The sequence below is a fragment of the Hetaerina americana genome, unplaced genomic scaffold (assembly GCF_022747635.1).
Source record: "Hetaerina americana unplaced genomic scaffold, ioHetAmer1.1.p SCAF_5, whole genome shotgun sequence".
Lineage (NCBI taxonomy): Eukaryota > Metazoa > Arthropoda > Insecta > Odonata > Calopterygidae > Hetaerina > Hetaerina americana.
Window position 1 is genome coordinate 49,405,457 of NW_027287095.1, and position 17,493 is coordinate 49,422,949.

The window sequence follows — 17,493 nt, forward strand, 5'->3', positions numbered from 1 at the left end:
AACTGGTGAGCTCAGTTGACGAATTCGTGAGGAACGATCGGCGCGTCACAATTGATGACATCTGTGAGCATTTTCCCAATGTTTCTCGAACAATTGTTCATGAAATTGTTAAACACCATCTGCATTATGCAAAAATTTGTGCAAGATGGGTCCCTCGCGTATCTCAATGAGCTGGCGGCGAAGGACTATGCAGCAGGAATACAGAAACTTGTCACACGTTATGACAAATGCCTTAATTTGCTTGGAGATTATGTTGAGAAGTAGTTTAAAGTATCCTCTTTCAAATAAAATTTTTTATGTTTGTTAATATTTACTTTTGTGTCTTTATTTCACGAACGGGTACTACTTTCCGGATGACCCTCGTGTGTGTGTGTGTATATATATATATATATATATATATATATATATATATATATATATATATATATATATATATATATATATATATATATATATATATATATATATATATATACATATATATATATATATATATATATATACATAGATATGCATATAAAAATATATAGGCATATATATACATATATATACATATATATATACATATTTATGTATACGTATATATATATACACACACGTGTCTATATATATATATATATATATATATATATATATATATACACGTGTGTGTGTGTATATATTTCTATATATATATATATATATATATATATATATATATCACATATACATACACACACAAACAAGCACACACTGTATATACACTGCATATATATGTTCACCCAGTACCAAGCCCGACGGTGTGTGTGTGCACACGTCAGGTTAGGCAAAGGAACTGGCGTTTTTTTGCTTTTGAAGATCTGGTTCGACGTCGAACGTCATCATCAGGTCAATGACGTTCAACGTCGAAACCTGGGTCGTGTTTTTTTTAAATAAAGTGTGTGGAATTACAAAGTCAATTATTTCATTATATTTCAATATGTTATGCAAATTCCATAAAGTTAAGCCTGAGACAACAAATTTTATCTGGTATCTGATTTGCCACCCAGTTTGAGTGGAGCTGCCCAGAGTGGCGTGCCCGGGAATCAAACCCGAACCCTCCGCTCAGTAGTTCCAATGTTCCACCCCTGAATACCGCAACCCTCTATATATCCCACAATAATAATTGCCCATTCAGACGAAGAATGTTTTATTGTCTAGTACTGCATGTAGTTATCTGTTCTGGATTAGACTGGGCGATATCGTTACGGAAAATATTTCTCACCGGCATTAACTTCCTTATCACATGAGAAAAAAAAGAGCACCTTTGGCCCTCGACTACTTCCTTCTTCAGTTCCTGCCCTTCTCTACATCTGTTCTTTCTTTCAAATTTTCCATTACCTTTCATTCTGCTCGGAATATTTTCTCCTGACTTTCCCTCACTCTTTCTTTCAGTCCTCGTATAATGTCCTCTGAAGGGCAAACCTAATGTCATGCTTTGTGTGAAACAGCGCATTGAACAAGAACTTAATTGCGTGCAAGCTTCAAGGCTTCCTCACAATACTCTATTCAACTGAGAGTTTGGAAAAAATTCTACTCTTCTTTGACAGACTCGAAGTGGATAACGATAGAGAAAGATTTACCGCGTCTGTACGTAAGTGAAAGAGAAAGAACGAAGCAAAAGAACGTTACCGTTCGCATTCGAGTTAATCATATTACAGTTTCCCATGAGACCACACATGGAGGAATCTGTTCTTGTCAAAAATGTCTCCCATTTGTCATATACTCCGTCGAATACTAGTGGCGCAGCAAATAGTATTTGATATTCGAGGAAATTCAATACGAAGGCCTACCTACAAGGACAATACTAAGGACAACCTACAAGAACGAAACCAGGACTTTGGCTAAAACCTTCGCAAACGAATACTGAAAGAGGTGGAAAGAATATTAGTTTTTTATGTTGCATAAAGTTGCCTGAAATTTGACTCCAGTCATTTATACCACAGAGAGCTTGCGGAAAATGGGTCACGTGTTACAGGATCTTAAAATATTCCTCTACAAACATTTTTCTTCTTCCATCACATATCCCCAAAAACTTCCTTCGTCCCAAGCATATTGGAATTCATTTTCAAATCATTTTCTTCCATCCTTCTTCTTACAGACCACTAAAAATTCTGCGATTTACACTCATCCTCTCTCTTCTGAATCATTAAAAATCAAAATTCCCATTCTAATAGTCTTCACTATGTTTCCTTTTTCGAATTTATCCTTCCCATTCGCTCCGTCTCTCTACATTCTAATTCTTCTCTGGCGAACGAGTTTCTTTTAATAATGCTTTATTGCTATGCCATTTGAAGCGCAAAATATCGCCCACTTAATGTAAATTATCCCGCCTTGTCTAATTCATGCCCTCTTACTCCGATGATCAACTTCTCTTTCCTCCTTTGCGATATCAAATCTGTCCAAACTTAAAGCAAAATTTCTCTTAAAATACCTCCGCGCCATATTTCTTTCTTAGTTTTTCCTCGAACAAAGCGTGTAATGGGGAATACGGGCTAATTTAAAGATTCGAAAAATCGCGTACCTTTAAAATCTATTCCAAATCGACTGTATCAGGTTGTAATTGGAAAATGTAATGTAGCCAAATAAAAGATAATGTACTTGCTCTAAACTCCGTTCGCAACAAAATGGCTCACACTTTCGATTCGGTCAATAATGTTCCCCTTGTGGCAACCTTACGAGAATTTAAAAGCGAGGACGGACTTGAAGGAAGCGGTGGATTGAAACTAAAGGCCACTAATAAGGTTTCCGGGCTTCAGGCCTAAATCTCAAGCACAACACTGGGCATCCAGAGAGACGGCGCCTAGGTTAGAATTGTGAGTTTCACGCCATACGCGAGAAGCACGGCGATTATTCTCGCCACTTGCGCGTCGTTCATCTCATCAAAGAAGGCAAGCTGCAAACATAGAAATGCAGGAGCGGACTGCGTGAGTTATATGTAGTGGTCACCGCTCATGGTATACGGTGGGAAGAAATTCCGACGCAGGAGTGGCATGACGGGACTTCATGATTTGTAACTAGCAACTATTATAAGGGCAAGACGAGTTTGTTCGAGGAACGTGCTCAGCTCATAGCACTCTTCTCCATTTTAAATTAAGTGTGAAGCGTAAAATTATCACCAACGACACATATATTTATATTTAATCGGCAATATAGATATATACAGTTGATTACATTGGTATTGATGAGCTGGGAGATGGCGTCTGCATGAAATACAACTTGCATTCAAAATATCACTAGTGTGTTCCTTAACAGAGTATCCATAGCCATACAGAGAAAAATTCTCTAAACAGCGATTCCTCAATTACGGATGAAGTTAAACAAAATAGCACTTCCATTCATTTTCGGTTTATTTTCTATCATGACGGTAATGAAAATAAAGAGAAATTCGCAACCTTATTAGGGTGTTTTCCAAATTCCTCAACCTCAAGATATTTTCCAAATTAGAGCGATCCATTTTCACTGTCTTGTTTCGCCGCAAGTGTACCTAATAATTACATTGTCTCTCCACGCAAGCGGAAATTGAAAGTCCTAGGAGTGAAGGCTAAAATTATTTCTGTCATTTCCTATTTAAACAACGACTGATTGAAGATAAACGATAAAAATCAATATTGGACACAGCGAGAATTCAATCAGGTTCGCTTAATTAATTCACAGCTGGATAACGATTAAAAAACACAATAATCAACCCGCAGGTTGGTTTTTTATATGAGAGATCACAACAGCGTATAATAACTCACTTCGCACGAATAATATGACCTACGGCGTGTGAAACCCATTAGGGTAGGGCAGCCAGTTCCTTTCCCTGTGCCGTCCACAGTTTTCCAGGAAGACCTGGCACCCATTAACCTTGCGTATTTTGTTCAAAGGTTTGATTTGGTTCAAAGTCGCCGGTAATTGAACCAGAGACCTATGGTTAGTACCCGAACGTTCTACTTCCAAGGCTAACACTCCACCTAAATTACGATATTAATTACTAATTCATCATGTCTGAAATATATACAAGGTCACCTGGTTTATCAAGGATAATCAAGGAGGTATAAATTGAGTTTGTCGAAATATTTAATATTGTATTTCATCTCGGTAATGATAGACAAATTTTTATTTTTCCTTTGAGAAACACCACCGCCTTAACTTAATCGAATACATACAATTTTCGAGGATGAAAAAGGAATGGTTGAAGCCGTTACGAGTCATTAACCGATGTGCACTTGACGGTGTTCGGTATCCCATGCTATTACGTCCGCCCCGCTACATTTCTTGGTGTAAGCTTAGTTGTTTCAGTATTCACGCCAATTGTCGAAGTCAAAGCTTCCGTAGTTTATATTCATACCAATTTATTAACATTATTCATTTCCACGGGAATTAAAAATTTCCCCTAGCTAGTAGTAGTTTAAAAGGGAAGCGACCGACCCCTAGAGTCATTTGCGCCATTATGGCTGGATGGGAAGGGTGGATAGAAACCCGACGTCGGGATTAGCGTACTCTTAACGATTGGACCGCATTTTAACGACGGACGGCGTACTCACTCAAAGTCCTCTCCACATAGCACCTCAAGTAGGGATCGTGATACCACTGAAAAATATCTGGCATCTCCAGGATTCGAACCCGGGCCCTCTCGGTGGGAAGCCAATACGTTTGCCACCACACAATCCCCCTACCTAATCAAACAGGATATACCATGCATGGGTATCATGCATACGAATACATAAACATTTTACGACATTCGTGCCCTAACCAACATAAAGTCATTATTTAGTTTTTAAAAAGCGATATTACCTCGTGAAAAAGCGGTAGTGATACACTGCGGAGAGCATTAATGGCACATAATTAGGATATTTTACATACTTCTGGACATATCAAAACCTATCTTAATCGGTAGACTATTGATAATGATAATTAATGGTACTCATTATTTACCAATAACGATCACTTCAACAGGGTATAAATATTAAATATGCCAACATAAGCAGACATGGTATAAAACACATTGAATTTAACTCAATTATTGTACCACACGTATGCAGTTATTACTATAGAAATAAGCACAAAGAGCAAAGCTGACACAAGTGATAGGATGTAACTGTTCCAAGTGAAAGTCCATTTCATGGCTAAAGCAAACCAAGATTTTTCGAAATGATAAAACTAACGGGGCGAAAAATGCTCTCTCAATGCTCTCTCGAAACGGATCGTTACACCTCAAAGTGCACACTACTTTCCATATAACCAGGCTTCCGTAAAAGGTACACCAACAATCCACTAGGTGTATGCACTTAAATGATCCTACAGAGAAATTAAGCTCTAAAGGGAACGATATGTGAGACTGAGAACTTGGATCTCCCACAGTACATTTTATACTCTCAACAGAACATGAAACTCCAGTAGAATTGGTTGTATGCAATTCTAAGATCAAAATACTGAAAAATAATTGCGTATATTCCGTCGCAAATTTTGCTTCTATCCTCCATGTAGCCTTTCCGCATAACAGGAAAGACTGCAAAATTTTTCACACAACTACATTCAAAACTTCCATAGCGAATTTTGGACGCATTGACAACACAATACTTGAAGCATTTGGCCTCGAATTTTTTGCGTTAATTGAAATGGAATACGTCACAATGAATTTGCCAAACCAAATACATGTCAATTATAGAAGTACAATGCATGGTCCGAAGTATGAAGTATGATCCATAACCGAGAGGCAATGAAGAACATCAACTTTTTTGTAGGTCACGATGGATTCCTAATGTCCAACTAATTCTGAAAAGGTTTTCTAAACTCTTTTGAATGATGAAAGTCGCTTTCCATCGATCATACTTTTCGACATCTGTTACGACAAAAAACGACCGAGACAGACTTAGAATGTTAATTAAATTGCGTGATTAGTATTCAACTTCCCGAAGACAGTTTAAGAAAATGAAAGCCTGGGCAATAAAATATAAGCGTTATCATGCTATTATTAGGAGGATTTTATTGAAAATGACTAATATATATCTCGATATGATGTATATAGAAATATATATATATATGTATATATATATATGTATATATATATATGTGTATATATATATATGTATATATATATATATATATATATATATATATATATATAGATTTATATATACAAATAATTGCTCGGGGAGGTTCGGAAATGAAAATTACAGTATCCATACATAGATTGTCTTAAAGAAACAAGCATCGGTTAAGGTAGGTACAGGATAAAATCCACGCGACAAAGGAAAACGTGAACCTCTGCGCATATAGTTCCAATCTTTTCAAAATTACGGCGCAGTGCTACTACTAATGACGGCCTTGAGCTTCTCGTAAACATCTCGATGACATACCAAATTGGGAAATTAGCACACCACACAGTATAGGTTACCGACCCCATGCCTAGACGATTGGAAAGTTATATTGGAGATCCACTGCATTTGAGCCGACATTACGATTCAAAGTAGCCGTATTCCTTAACTGGCTGTCATATTTTGTTTACTAATTAAATTCTCAACCCAAAAGTTGTAATAATAGCTTAACAGACTCAAATATTGATTTCTGTTTAGTGATCGTTTTCACTTACAGTATTGCAAGGGAAATCAAATGACCGTGGGGTTTAATTGCTATCTTTAAGACTAATGTGATACTTGTCCCGCTATGATAAGGATTTCTCAAACATTTGTCGAAAAAATTAAAGGACGGCCATTATAATAAAATGATTAAGTCATAACTTTAATATTCCCATCCATGCGAATTAATCGACTCTTTCTTCGGGTGTTTCCTGAATCGACCCCAAATCATAAGTCAATTTATGAAATAGTTTTTTTTCTAAATCCTTGCAAAGTAAAAATATTCACATACTTCAATACTTAACCTTCAATCGTCGTAATTAATATTGGATATTGACCGATTAATTTTTCTCGGTGCTTTTCTTCGGTATTTTCTGATGAGTTATAAGGAGAAAAATATTCTCCTCAATCATACCACGCGGTATTATGTTCCCCTTCCCTCTTATTTTTATCGCAAACGGACACTCTACCCTTCAACAAAATTTATTGACGACTTCAAGATATATGGTAAACTCCATCAACCGATTCCCGTATAACTTGCCGACATTTCTTTATTCAATCTATGTGCTTCGCTCAAACAACTTATTTTAACGTATTTATTCAATTACAGCATAGAAAAAGAAACACAAATATTTATGGTGTGCCAATTTCGCAAATATTAATGACGAAAAATGCCAATGATATAGGAAATTCTACATTTTTGACCAATAAAAACGACCGTATCTGGTTAAGTTTCAGGACTACTGGTCGTCACCTTTGTTTTAATGAGTCGCTCCGAACACTTCTCTAGTGAGAGCTAAGTCCCCTGGTGACAAATTTATGATGAATAGCATTACAGCGTATTTGCGAATTAACATGATTATTCGTTCCAATAATTATTTTTACAGCGAGGCTAAATAAATTTTGTCCGTTTCGAAGCAGTTACGCCTGGAACTTGGCCAATGTATAAAAGATAAACTCATTCACTTGCAGACCTGATTAGAAAAGTTATTTACTAGCTCATCGGAAAACTCAATAACCAGACACAAGTATAGTCGGCTGCCACCTAGGTCATGGATGCCATACCGCTATGCAAGATACAGAGGTGTTGAACTGACATTTATGGCCTCAGTCGCCAGAACATGCTAAATATTCAATTACTATGTCTACATTATGACTTCGTTGAATCGGAATTGTTAGCCACCACAGGAGCAGCTTTTTTCCAGAAATATGATAGCATCCTTTGGAGCTCCAGTACCGGGTAAAACTTTATAAATTGGGACACGATAGAGAGAAATAATGGTGAAAAAATTATAAATCGAGTACTTTATCTGCATTATCGAAGTAATGATAAGATTATAAAAAATGGAATGAATTGCCCATTTCGAACGCATAGGGATAAATTTCTATTTAAAAAAATTAAACTCGATTAATCTCAAAAGATGATATATTTCCAAACATTCGAGATCGAAATATCGGGAACTACAATAATACCCCAAGAGATTCAAACCCCTAAAATCGAGATGCTAATGTCATTGTTTGCCTATGATAGAAAGGTAAACCACGTTCTTTCACTTCCAATTAGCTAATCAAGGGTTTGCAAATTTTCCAAACAATGATAATGACCATGAGCCAAAGACAAATGAGTGTCCGCTTAAATTATTATTCCCGTCCATGAGGCTTTCCTTCAATACACACACACATATATATATTTCATATATATATATATATATATATATATATATATATATATATATATATATATATATATATGTGGAACACACACACACACATATATATATATTTCATATATATATGTGTGTGTGTGTGTGTATATATATATATATATATATATATATATATATATATATACACACACACACACATATATACACACACACATATACACAGATGATTTCGTTGAAGTAATACGGAAGTGTTGAATACAAAATGGACAGCAGCAAACAATATAATAACATATAAAAAGAACACTCACACGTCATTTCTTAATAATTTCGACGGAATTCAGCTCCGTCTTCATCAAAAGAAACAGAAGTACTCTGTTCTTCAGAGCAGAACAGAGTACTTCTGTTTCTTCCGATGAAAACGGAGCTAAATTCCGTCGAAATTATTAAGAAATGACGTGTGAGTGTTCTTTTTATGTGTTCTTATATTGTTTGTTGCTGTCCAAGTTATATATATATATATATATATATATATATATATATATATATATATCGATGGTATAGAAACACTCACACGAGCAGTATAATATTTGGACGGCAAAATAGAACACAAATAAAATAGTACTTACTTGAAGAAGGCCTCGGAAGAGGCCAAAAACTTAAACAATAAAAAATGTGAGTTTCCTTTTAAGTGTTACTATTTTATTTGTGTTCTATTGTTCTATATATATATATATATATATATATATATATATATATATATATATATATATATATATATATATTTACCCGCTGATGTGTATGCAAGTGCGATAATATCACAGTTTAAAAACCGTACACTAGTTAATCAGTTAAATGGCATGTACACGTACATATGAAATTATTTTTGCATCCTTTCTTTTCACAGAACTCAAAGGAAGAGCTTCATCTAAAGTAACTTAATAACTGGACAAACTCGTATTTTGCCGAAACCGGGTGGAAACAGGAAACCTTAATATCGTCCTTTGGCAGCCGTGAGCGAAAAGTACACGAGAATTAATTGAAGTTGTGAGACAAAAAATGAAAACAAAGATGCAAAATTTAAATTGCAAATTACATAACTGAAGTACGCTAAAGTTTCTTAGACGGCATTAACCTCACTTCCTTATTCGAAAGAAAATGGCAAGAGATAATGAGACCGAATATATTCCTAGCGAGTGTGCTGTGCGAGTGTATTCATGCTGGCTGTAACCGCTACAAAAGCAGCTCCTTAAGCTCACGCTCGCCGGATGCTCGGTCTCCAGCAATATTTGTAGCTCTTGATACCGGTTTCTCTTGCATCTTGGTCCAAGACCTTGAACATTCCCGATTATCCCATGCGTCCCATTATCTCAAAGGATTGTAAACTCAACAACCCAGTGAAAATAAAATAGAATCCGCAACAGTCAACTCTGGAGGATGAGAAGGCTCGTATATCTTTTAATATCTACGTCCCACCACTTCGAATGCGGGAAGAATTCCAGGATTACCGACCTCGACGTGAGAGTGAAGAAGTCACGGCCACGGTGTGACCGACGAGGGTAATGTGCTGCGGATGGTGGAGAAGAGTAGAATTGTGGGTAAGTCGCGTCGAAAGCGGGATAGAGAGGGAACGAAGCCCCCCGCATGGCGCTTCCAGCACTTTTGGTTCGAGGTAATTGATCATTTCCAGCGCGACGGACGGCACGGCGTGATTACAGACGCGACCGGATGATTCAACCATCCGGAGTAACCGGCAAGGAGGAGGAATCCGCGGGAGAGACTCCGCTGGGAAATAGGCAATACTGTGAGAATTTGGGCTATTTTTTTCCTTCCTCAAAGTCTCAAAATAAAATTACACGCCGCTGGGCAGTCGCGGCGGCCGGGGATGGCCGTCGGCCCAACAACTTCACCCGCCCTCGGGGAGAAAGGGAAAATTCTCCACTCTACGTGAGCGCCAATTTTTTTCCCCTTCGACGACCCCAAAAACTGCAAACCCTCTCGTTCCCTTTCACCTCCTCCCCCACGCATCCCCGTCGCTTCTCTCCTCCTCTCATCCGCCAGGCGAAGGACCCTTCTATTTTTTTTAACGCGAAGAGGATCCACACTTAAGCATGTGAACTGCTCTCTCACGGTCGGTGACTTTTTGCTACCGAGACCCACAAGAAAAGAGAGCATAAAATAAGACCCGACTGTAATTGTTCATAACAGGAACGCACCCGCATTTGCCAAAGCATCCATTTTACAATGTAATGGAAAAATCATATGCGTTAAACATTTATACCTATGTAGGAATCACACAAGAATCACACAATATACTAGATACGATCAGGAAAAAAGGAGAATGTTCTTCGGCCACATAATGAACAACATTAGGCTCCCAAAATAAATTTTCGATCATTCTAACAGAGCAAGAACGATAACCATTGGGTCAATTGAATATAGAAGGATATGTAAGATATGGGAATAACAAAAGATATTTTTCAGAAAAAAGACGTTTATTAGATTGACACAAAACCTTTTCACTGGAAACCCTGTGTTTCCACTGGAAACAAAGGGTTTCCAGTGGAAATAATGCATAGAAAAAACGAATTAACATCTAAACGGAAGCGAGGAGGAAAAAACAATGCGAATACTGAATAAGTATTGGAAATCAAGATATAAAGTGCGAAAAAAAAATGAATGGATTTCGTTATTTTACGTGGTTTGTAGTCGGCAAAATTGAGAGACAATCACATAATATTTTGAATGAAGTGGGGTTTTGAAATTTAGTTTCCTTCGGTCCTCAAATCCCTTCCTTTCACACAGTTCAAAAGAGGTGCGAAGCATGAGGTCAGAAGGTCGCCCCCTCTGATTTCGATTGTAGATATGCACCACAAGAATCACGTCATCGAACCAAATTTTAACTGAAAACCAACAAAACTAAAGGAGTAATAAACGAAAAGTACTTGGTGGTATTCAACTATGTTTGACCAAATAATCCCGTCGGATTGAATGCTAAAACATCATTAAAGGTTACATAGACTTAAGCTTTTGTGATGTCCGGTGCTTTTCATTTATTAGAATTTCAATCCTTCCGAGTTACCACGCCCACTATCAATTTTATTATAAGAAAATTAAGCGAGTAGAGCGATGGTCTAATGGTTCATTTGGGAATTCTCATCTACAATTCCGAGCAGTGAGATTTACTGAACCCCAAAATTTAGTTGGGCAGCCCAGTAAATGAAATTAGAACCCCCAACGCTGAAGGCATAAATTTCACACGCCTAGGCTAGACTAGACCAGAGGCAACCCTTGCGCCCACCAATCAAAGTCGTTTGGCCGAGTTTATCACTACGATGATTTCGGCAAACCTGAGCAGCCCATCACGGACCAGTCACGCGATTCGTAACCGCGACCCCTGGGTCACCAGGCCGGTGCATTACACGGGCCTGACTACTGCTGGCGGATCCATTTCGATCGATTCGCTTGCTGCTGCTGCCGCCGCTCCCTTGCACTACTCTTCGTGGACCGAACCGAATGATATGAGAGGGATTCCGGATGGGGTCGGAGCCAGAGTTGGCAACATGGGGAGACTTTCCCCTTCCGCTCATTGGGGGAGGCTCTCTCTCTCTCTCCCTCGCCCTCCGAAATGCGTGGGTGGGGAAGAGATAGGGGGAGGACCACAACACCTTCCAGGGCTCCTGGAAGAGGGCAGGAGACGAAGGGTCGCCGCTCCCGAACCGACCCGAACGCTCTGCTGGTTTGGTGTTATCGCTCGCCGAGAGGAGAGCGTGGGCGCGTGGCGAGAGGCCGGAGTGGGCCTTTTTAAATATTAAGCTGGCGGCGATTTTTGAGGGGAGAGAGAGGTGAAAGCACAGGGAGTCGGGACTGCGGGAAAATAGGAAGCAGAACGAGTGAGGGAGAGCAAAGACTGGTTTCTCGGGGAATTCGTATAATGAAGCTGAAAACCTTCGTGCTCTGCATGCATGTCTAACCATCTGTGACGAGGTTCGGTACGAGAAGTGATCGCTCACATAATCCCAAAAGTCTCACATTCATGTTACGCCTAGATAATGCATAATGAGTCTCCTGATAACATTCACTGCTCTATAGAAGTAACGTGAGGATACCGACTGCGAAGCCGGCGAAACTGTCGTCCTAGAAAATGGACCCACTTGAAAGAAATCCCGTAAGATTTGGGAAAAAATATTTCAATGCATCCAGGAATCGAATCTTTGTACTTAATGGGAGAAGAGAAAATGAAAGACTGCCCCAATCTCATTCCGAGATAAAACCTAACTAGTAAGGTCAAGGGGTCCGCTGCGAATACAAAAGGACTGAGAGGACATAGTAGGTTGGGGACGGCCACGAAACCCCCTTCTGCATTTTCCTCCACTTAAAAGCTGATAGGGCACGCGACAATCTCCCTCGATACGCTATCCAATAGAGCTCCTTTTGTGCAGTCGTCAGAGCCGAAGACGATTCAATCCCAAAGTGTATAAACCATACACTCCGGACACCCTCGCTGGCCTTATAACGGGAACCCCATACGTTTCCCCCCCTCTAACTCCCCGTTCACCCTTCCTCTCAGCCCGCCTCTCGCCGCCCTCGACGGCAGGCGAAGAGTGAGCCGGCCACGATACGAATCGCCCGGTCGACGACGCTCGGCATCGCCACTTTCTCCATCCGCGCCCTCATCCCCTGAGGGGTAAGGGGAATGCATTTCTTTCTTCTGCCGCCGGTCTGGAGATTGGGGAGGAGGTGGAGGGGAACGACCCGCGAGCATGGCTCCCACCCACTCCCCCCCTCCCTACGGCGGATGTTTCGGAATCACGTTTGGGAGTGACGATAGAGTCACGAATCGGGCCACGACGGCACGAGAGCGCCTGCACACACGCCCACTCCGCGGAACAGGGCACGTGAGCGCCCGCACGGTGCTCTGACGACGAGAGAGTGCGATCCGTCAAGAGGGTGACCGCGATGCGCGTCGAGGTATTTTCCTCTAACGGCACGATTAAGTAGCCACACCAAAACTGCACTGACCGCACAGCATTGGAGGGTTTACTTCAGGAAATGGGAATTGTTCGGCCCAAGGACATCGTAAATTGGGTGGTGCATAATGAGGGAAGTATATACATCGAATGGTTTGCTTAAGGATATCTTCTTTGGTGGACCATTCCGTGACGCCTTCGGAGTTCACAGTAAAGTCCTCGTCGGGTCGTGGTAACCCCACAACCCGGATAGATAGTACTGCAGATATGGATATGAGCGGTATAAACTACTTCGCAGTCTCAATTTTGCGTCACAAACTGGATAAATCGACTTTCGTGTCCCCCTCTTCTCACGATCAGAGCAGTTGAATACGAAGATGACGACCTTGGTTGGCATTGCATTCAAATTTCTTGTCATTCTACTACAACCCCACCGGAAACGTGGTCACATTCCTACTTTGTCCCATTAATTACTTTTATTTCTCATGTTCCCGTGTGAATATTTCACCGATATCTCTGTTTCAATATTTATAGAATTCACGAATTTCAATTAAGTAATGCATATTGCCAAACATATACGTTTGCCAAAGTCCAACCATACAATAAATGCAATGCCTCAATATGCGATGATTCATTATTCTCTAATGTCAAAACATTTTTCTTACTGTTTTAATCTCTTGCGATAAATCATTTAATCTATTCGGGTAGCAGGAAATGATATGTGCAAGCAATCTCGTTATTGTGTGTGAGAACATTTAACCCAGGGAAGGAATTCCACGGAATTTTATTCAGAGACCACTGGAACCAACGTTTTCATTCAACCACAGAGGACATAGTAGTTGTATCCATATCTCCGCAAATCTTCCGCACCATGCATGAATCAAAAAAGGGCATGAATTTGCGCTTGGATCCTTAAACTGTGGACTGTTATTTCACGGTTTCCCTTGTCATTGCCGGGGTAAAAATACATTGGAAAGCAACTATCTTATTCTAAAATTAACTTGGCAATGCATTATGGCATTCAAGGACTCGGGATTGGTTGATCAATCCAAGGCTACGACCGTACTGGTTAAGAACAATTTATGCAGTCAGCATTTCCACAAGTGAATTTGAAAGTCGAATTATCCTCCTCCTGACTAAATGAACACATCAGAGCAAAGACTGCAGGAGTATGAAGGAGCATCATTCAATGACTATGTAATCATCGTCTGCAGAGAAAAACACTTCTAGTGCTAGTTCATCTCCTCGATTATGAAAATACAAAACAAGGTTTATTACGCCATATATTTAAACGTTATAAATATGCGCACCGTGAAGGAACTTCCGATGAAATTATGTATAGTTTGGATGTATGTTTGGGCACCGGCCTAATAGGCCATTTCTTAAGACTTAGGACATCAGAGGTTCCGGCGAACGGTCTTATTAAAAAATGAGCAATTTTCACAGCGCCCCAACCAAAGGGGGGAGGGATATACTTATATTATTAGAGAAGGCATTGAAAAGAGGCAGAGAAAATTGCTAAGACTTGAATATTATGAATCCTTTATAAATCATCAACCGCGGTAAGAATTTTAGGCATTGTGTGTGGCGGAATCATTCACAGCGCCGGAAAGGTAAATCACCACAGACAGAATGGCCATTGAATCCTTTACAATAAGTTTCCGCACTAAAACTTCGGAAGAAGACACCGAGAATGTAAAAACAAGAGACAACTGTTGTCGCTCATTTCCGTTACAAACGGTCAGTCAAGTTCTGGAGGTCTTCCCATCGACATTCAAATGTGGGTTAACAGGAATTGCACCTAGTCGAACCATATTACCTCCCGTAAATAGGTGATGATACCCTTTGGACACAAAGGCAAGCATTTTCGCGCAACATGGCATGTGTATTTCCAGTAGCAATGAATTTTCCAGCGGAGAGGTAAATGGAAGACATTGGTGGTATAAGGAAAGTGTGTATACTTCAATCGATATCCTTTGACTCCGATCATAAATAAATAACTAGTCGAGCGACAAAAATCGCTTCGTGGATGAAGTACTTTCACTCATCATTCCCTTCAATATGACCCATTAGAAAATGAAAGTGAAGCTCCTATGGTCCTGCAACTCGGTCGTGAATGACGGATATTAGGAATAAGGATATGAATTTAGCTTATATTATCAATCGCTATCTTCCTGTTTCTACCTCATTTATCCACAAGATCCGTTGTGCATTTAAGGCATTAAGAAATTCGCGGTATAGCCACCCGCTATGGATATTAAATCTGAGTGATGAAGTGGTCACTCGAGCGTCTAAATGCATGTGAATGAGCGCCTTTAAGTGATTGGTGGTACCAAAATATTCATGAATGTCAGTTAACTTACAAAAATCGCCAAGATATGTTCCAACAAAACCTTGCACCGAGCTGTCACTAGCATTATGGTGTTTCAATACCTCATTAATTGCTAAGAAATTATTACAACCCATCGGGGAGGGGAAAGGAAGAGAGGGGAAATTGTTGCTCTGCGAGAGTTTGAGGCACTCCTTTCTCATAGCAGACGAACTCTGCGTCACATACTACTTGCACAAATCGAAACTCAGCATCCCTCCGACGATCAGGTTACGAAAGTAATGCGATAAAATGTTGGTAATATGTATTAATTTGACCAAAACTACTTCTCTACATTGCTATAAAATGTATCGCAAATTTTTTTAATGTTTGGTGATCAATCTAATTACCTATGACACAAATTCGTCTCGGGTATGACCGTTTCGCCTCTCCATAATAACTTGTTCATAATTCTAACTATTGAATTTACCTTGGATTTCCAATTTGGAAGCTTCAGTCGTGATTTGGTAGAAGCAGAGCTCAATTAATGGATAGAAATTGCAATGATTTTGACTGTGTTAAAAATTATTCCGTCTTATATTTTCAATGTGATGCATTGTCTTCTGACTGCAATTCAAGAGATGAAGATGAAGAATCAAATTGAAACCTAGGTCGGAATAAATATTTTTTTATTCAGGGGAAATATACCATTTATGTTTATTCCAGTCAGATGTAGTTGCAGTGCGAAAAAATATAATTTCCAGTCCACGAATGGCGTGGTCAAACATGGTAAACGTGCTTTTGAGTCTCGTCGTTCTGCCCAAACACGTGTTTCCAGCACCAATTTGGTGGGAAGTGAAATTTTTTTGAAAGGCTTGGCGAACTCTCGGATGCAACTGAAAGCAAATTTCAATATTTCATTTTTCACAACAATTTCTGGTATGAGTTCCTTTCGGAATGCTCGTTGCACTACAGATAAAGCGCTCATCAGAGCCCGAAGAGAATGCTGAAACTCACTCCCAATCTCCGCCAACACAACAAAAGGCCATGCGCACTATTGCCTCCGTGAAAACGCCCCTTTGTCCCTCCACGAAGTACAAGCACCAGTTTCCCCTTTCTAACTCCTCTTATGCTCCAAAAGCCCCCATTCGCTCACCTTTCACAGGCAATAGAAACTGATTTGCTAACTTCTGGGAATTCTGGGCTAGCAGAGTGGAAAGAAAAGGAAGTCAAGGAGAAAATTATCGTAGTTGATTTTTCAAGGGTTCCGAGGGGGCATTTAAATAACGAGCTCATTCTTGCCGTTCCGGCTGCTTTTCAATGTGCCACTGCAACAGGCTTGTTGGTGGGCAGGGGGGCAGAAATGCGTATTTTGACCCTGAGTCGCGCGTCACGGATGGCTCGCCGAAGGGCCAGGCACCACAAAACAACCAAAAACCCGGGGGTCAATGAACTTATTTTACTAACCCAAAATCACGCCAGTCTAGTCGACTGGTTAATGAGCTGACGGAACATCTTCACGCGAGCTTTCCGGAAGATAAGGTCGCCTTAACTTCCCATCCGATTCATCCCATTCAGTAAGACATGAAGGTCTTGCCCCTCGGTAGACATTGGAAATGAAAACAAACCTTTTCCTCCATCCCGACACTGCTCTTCCTTCCGACGCTGGTCCTCCGACCTCCGTTCTCCGTTGCAACGTCCGTGGTGGACATGGTTCGTCGCACGTACTCGAACTAGGGAGCCTGTTCAGACGCGCTCGCTCTCTCCGTGCAGACCTTTTCGGGTGGGCTGCCGCGTGTGTAAATATCTCTCGCTCCGGCTTAAAAGCACTCCCGGACACTTTATTTCAAAAGGACAACTCCCGCTGCTGTTAGCGCTTAGATTGTTTCCACGACTGACGCACGCTCTCGCTCTCTCGAAGCCCGGGTCTACTCTGCGCGTCCTCTGAGTCCTTCCGAACGCCTTAACTC

General features: G+C 40.1%; 1 protein-coding gene across 1 annotated transcript in view; it reads right to left on the reverse strand.

The window, feature by feature from the left end:
• Positions 1-17,493, reverse strand: part of LOC139694334 (uncharacterized protein ZK1073.1) — a 382,170-nt gene extending 364,677 nt beyond the window's left edge. Inside the window, exon 1 of the mRNA XM_071592833.1 lies at positions 17,152-17,493. Coding sequence (XP_071448934.1) covers positions 17,152-17,235 — 84 coding nt within the window. The 5' untranslated portion in view covers positions 17,236-17,493. The remainder of the gene's footprint in view (positions 1-17,151) is intronic.